At 38.8% G+C, this 4,922-nt stretch overlaps 1 protein-coding gene across 1 annotated transcript in view; it reads right to left on the bottom strand.

Annotated features, from left to right (window-relative positions):
• Positions 1–2,237: 2,237 nt before the first annotated feature.
• Positions 2,238–4,922, bottom strand: part of LOC145463002 (uncharacterized) — a 7,815-nt gene continuing 5,130 nt past the window's right edge. The window contains exon 7 of the mRNA XM_081446695.1: positions 2,238–4,499. Coding sequence (XP_081302821.1) covers positions 4,223–4,499 — 277 coding nt within the window. The 3' untranslated portion in view covers positions 2,238–4,222. The remainder of the gene's footprint in view (positions 4,500–4,922) is intronic.

Below are 4,922 nucleotides of genomic sequence, written 5' to 3'. Positions count from 1 at the left end.
GGTAAATCCCAAATTTTGCGTACTTTTTGTTTCACTATTTTAAACACGATGGAACAATGAAAATAGCTTGTAGCCGGGTTTGCCTCCTGAGACATGAAAAGTCAAAATAGCCATCACGTCGCAAAAGGTCGCATTTAATAAAGCCAAAATCGTCGTTTGAAAAACTCTTTAGACTTTAGATAGACCGGATTGAGGACAAGGAACTTAAAAAACTGAGAATCCTGACTGTTTTTATGAAGAGGCATTTCTCCCAAGTCCGGTAGCGACCTTCATCTACCTATGTGACCTCTGAGATAAGCACCGTTAAATTTAGTATGGGAGAGGTGTTCACTTTAGGGACAAAACAGTTGTCTTCATCAAGGTTACGGAAACTTTTTCTCCTCAGTTAACTCCTTTTTTAACAAAAACGAAATGAATTGCTTTATATTTAACTGTATGATCATTCAAGCGTTTGAAGTTTTTTAAGGCAGCAAAAGAAAAAAAAAATACTGCGACAGGAAAGTGGCAGAACTGTAGCTGGAGTTAATCTTGTGACACATCGAAAACAATTTCCAGCTTTAAAATTAAGTCTCTTTTATGCGTCTTCAAAATTCCATGACTTTTAAGGATCGTGTCAGTGTACGTTAGCAATTTTATTGCAACTAAGCTTTTCTTAAACGAAAAACCGTCCCCGTCGGACAGTTAATTCTGTCATTTTCCTGTTGAATGTTAATTGTGTAGTAATTTATCATTCATTTTATTTATCTTTCATTTTTTTACGTTTCAAAAAAGCCGGTATAAACGTTTTTTATTTCAGTTTTTTTATTTAACATATTTGTCATTGTTTTCCCCACTTACTTAGGCTTATCAAGGTGGATTACAATATTACAAGTTTTACTTCAGTTGCTTACGCTCGCACACAAACAACACACAAAAATTAGTCTCAAAACAACGAGTTAACCTTACAAGTAACAGATCTATATTGTTTTAGCAATCAAACAGTGGCCAACGAAAAGCGCTCAGTATTAATTATAAAAATTTGTACTTCTCGAAAAAACCACAGTCAGTTGACATCGTAATTTACAGGCTGCACACCTAACAATAAAAAAAAAAAATTAGTTTCCTAACATCGCTGCTCGATGACCACGTTTCACCGAGAATTTTAGCAGCATAGGTAAGGAGGACATAGCGTTGAGCGGCACACCTTGAGCAAAACAAAAAAAAAGCTGTTTCACCGATTCAGAGTCAAGACCGCACTCGCAAATAGCCGACGCTCAGCGATTCATTTTAAACAGATATTCGATAAGACAAGGAAATCCAAGTCTATAAGGCGGGTGTGATCAATAGATGCACGCGTTGAAGTGGAAAAATCAAATAGCCTATTTCAAGTGTAAGGGGAAACTTCAATTTAAACGGTGAAAGAACTTTTACTGTGCCTGGATTTATTGTTGAGTTGCATCGATCCCTTTAGGTGGCCTGCAATGTAGGTGTATTTTGGCGAGCGCGTGCATTTTTATCAAGTGAGTGCCAACTCGGAAGAGGCTTGGCAAGAGACGAAAAGGCGTCCTGATGAGGCTGAAAGAGGGGGAGGAGGAGGGGAAGGATTTTCCTTCCTTCCATCCTCACACTCTCCCCACCCACTTTTCCTAAGCCAATGACGGACAACATGTCGGCGAATCTACTCACCTCTTTAGACGCAGACAAGGTAGGTAGCTGTTGAAGTCAAGCGTTTATTTATATCGCAAACAAATGAACTGAGACGTACTTACGTTTGCAAATAGTCAAACAAAAGGACTTCAAATTAGAAAATGTTGGTGCTGTCTCGAGCTGTCCGTGAGTTCAGTTTCAATACATCTCGTAAATAATGAACCGTATTCAACTTAAACAAACACAGACAACACCTGCTTTCAAAATCCTCTAGCTCATGAACTGGAACACTTTGTATTTTAGGTCCTGGCAGTGAAGTCAAAAATGATTTGATTGATGGCGAGTTCCGTTCCTACAGAATTTTAAAAAAAAATGCTACAAAACTATTCGATCAAGTGCACTTGCTCTCTGTTCCACAGATTGGATTGTCGTAATGTGCGTGCCTTTCCCCAGTAGTAATTGATTTATACCTCTCTAGTAATCGCATCAAAACCATCGGGGGGGGGGGGGGGGGTTCAGAATCATATCTCGTTGTCTTGAGAGAAAATAAAACGCAGGCAGATCATGTACGTTCGTCGAGTAAAACATTCAAATTTTAGTCGTCGCGTTTTTTGGGATGTCACGCAACGAGAGGGTGATGCCGACCTTACGGTATAAAAAGGTAACGTCAGCATAGCCAAACTAAATCGTCGGTTGAAATATCCTTTGAGCTTAAGGTGGGCTCAACTGAAGATGAGGAACGTAAAGGCGAATCCTAGTACGGTTCATAAAAAGGTATCACCTTTATTCTAGATTAGCACCGATTCCAGTTAACTTTACTCCATCTCTCTTTTTAGTGAGCGCCAACTGAATGTCCCTCTGTTCCTCACTCATCGTCATTCACCCACTCACTCTCTCATCTTGTAGCTTGCTCCGGCCACTACATTTGTCGAGAGTCAATATCAAACAAGTGGGACTCATGAATAACTTGTTAACGCCAAAATTTAATTAGACCCCGATTCCATGCAGCATCTTCTTAAAACCGAGAAACTCCGTTGCCGTTATGGTGGGTGGTCTCTACGAAAACTTGTTCTTAATCCGAGTCGATCCGTCTTACTACAGTTGAAGCCTGTTATCTTAGCATATCTTGAGTTATTAAGGGAAACGAAAAATAGTAAATGGATGAAAACAAATGTCCAAGGGTAAATGATTTGAGTTGGAGACAACGAGGTTCAACTGTATAATTGCGTCGCAACAGGGCAAAATAATGGGTTTCTTTCTTTTTTTTCTTTTTTTTTTTTTGTATCTTTTAATTTATTTCTCGCATTTATTTTCCAGAAAGTCAAATTACACTTGAGATCGCTATTTTCGGAGTGTCATTACTTCAATGTTGGAGCCTCGCTACTTTTACAGTTCATCAACAGTCCTTAAAAACAATCACTATTTTCGAAGGGCTGTTATATTCCTCGTGGGAGAGAAGTTGTTTCCTTCGGATCTTAACGGTATAAGTGCAGGAAAGTGCTGGAAACTATCGGCAGCTAAATTCCAGGCATTAACTGTAAAAATATTGCGCGACTGGGTCCATATTTACGAAATTATCCTAAGTCATAAGAGCCTCTTCACGCAAGTCTTAGGCCTCGTGCACATTACGCCGGAGAACTTTGAAAACGACGTTTCAATTCTGGAAATTCATCAAATGTTTTTCGTCCACACTATAAATGCGCAATTTTGGATTTGTGTTTGAGGGAAACTCGGACGATGAAATCACATGATTATCGCAAGTCATCGTTTTCCAATTTCTCCGTTGTCGTGACGGATAAGTGTGGATCAAAGAAATAAAGCTTCGTTTGTAAATTTCTCTGCTGTAATGTTAGCCTCAGGAGATCACTACGTAATATTCCCGAAGATCTCTTATCATGCTCCCAAAATTCCGACTCCGAACTCCCAAACTTTTAATGTCTCAACTAGCACACAAGGAGACCGTCCTATCTTAAAGCATGTCTTAACTTCATCACTTTTGTCCTGAACTTAGGAGGGATCCTGCATTGTCTTCACCAATGTGCTGGCCTTCTTGACATATTATCGCAGGCTCAAGTGGAATAACACCTATTTTGTAATCTTCTCCGCTTGGGAAATAGACGTTTTGAAGCACCATTGCTTCCTTAACTCCGAAAAATTGTCATTTATGTCTCAAGCTCAATGTTTTCGCCTCATTTTGTTGTTTCTGCCTCATTACCGATAACATACCAAGGAGCTCTAGAAATAGCTCATGTCCGAGTAATATTTGATTTTAACACCACTACTGATCTTGAACAACAATTCACACTTGAATTTCACAAAAAACTATTATTCCTCTAAGCGTGCCACAAAATGAATGGCCTAACTTTTACGTTTAACTTTGGTGGAGCGCAATTAAGATAACGTTCGTGAAAAGCATTTTGTGGATATACTGTGAGAAAAGTAACAAAATGTTTGCCTAAGTGATGTCTTAAGATTCACATATTTGGTATAATGCGTCTTCCACTCCCCACCAGCTATGTTACTGGCCCACAAACTGGGAAAGACAATTAAAAAATAATAAAATTACAATTAAGCTAAATAAAAACTGTTCAGGGTACTAAACTACTCGAGAAGATAAGTTTCCGACTGTGGCGTTTCTGGTGTTTGATAAATTTGCCATTTCAATCTCTCTTCCCGACGATCCAGTTGTCTTAAAGCAACGTTTGGTCCGATTGAAAATAGAGATTGCTGCAGCAGATACTTCCTGCCCTATCAGACAGAAAACAGAACTAACAGTCCCTTCAATGGAAGGAGTCTGCTGAGCTGTCTCTTCCACGATCACTGCCTCGTCGTCCCCTTGGAAGATCTTTCTACGGCACGTAGGACATAAATCGCTAAAAAAAAAAAGAATAAAAAGAAAAACGTGTACACCTCATGGTGGTTTTGTTTTACGACGATAATATACAGATTTAGCCAAGCCTAAAAGTAGAGCTCCACAGTTATTTATTTGGATGTTGTTAATAATTAAAATAATCCAACATGTAAGGCAAATTTTGGACGATTTTATAGTTTCGAGCCGAAATTGCACGGCATAGTAAAGCAACGCAGTTTCAGTTGAATGTTCACCAATATTCACGAGCCTGAGACGAATAATTGTTTTAGTATAATTGCTCAGGTGACTATAGAAATACCTAAACAAAGGATCGACCGAAAAATGTCAAATTTATTTTATTTGTCATTGTCTTACGTCAATGAACAACTACGCGCACAGATCACATGGTTTAATACATCACATGGTCAAAACGGCAAGTGTTTTT

The sequence above is a fragment of the Orbicella franksi genome, chromosome 12 (assembly GCF_964199315.1).
Source record: "Orbicella franksi chromosome 12, jaOrbFran1.1, whole genome shotgun sequence".
Lineage (NCBI taxonomy): Eukaryota > Metazoa > Cnidaria > Anthozoa > Scleractinia > Merulinidae > Orbicella > Orbicella franksi.
This window is presented reverse-complemented; position numbering and strand designations above follow the sequence as displayed.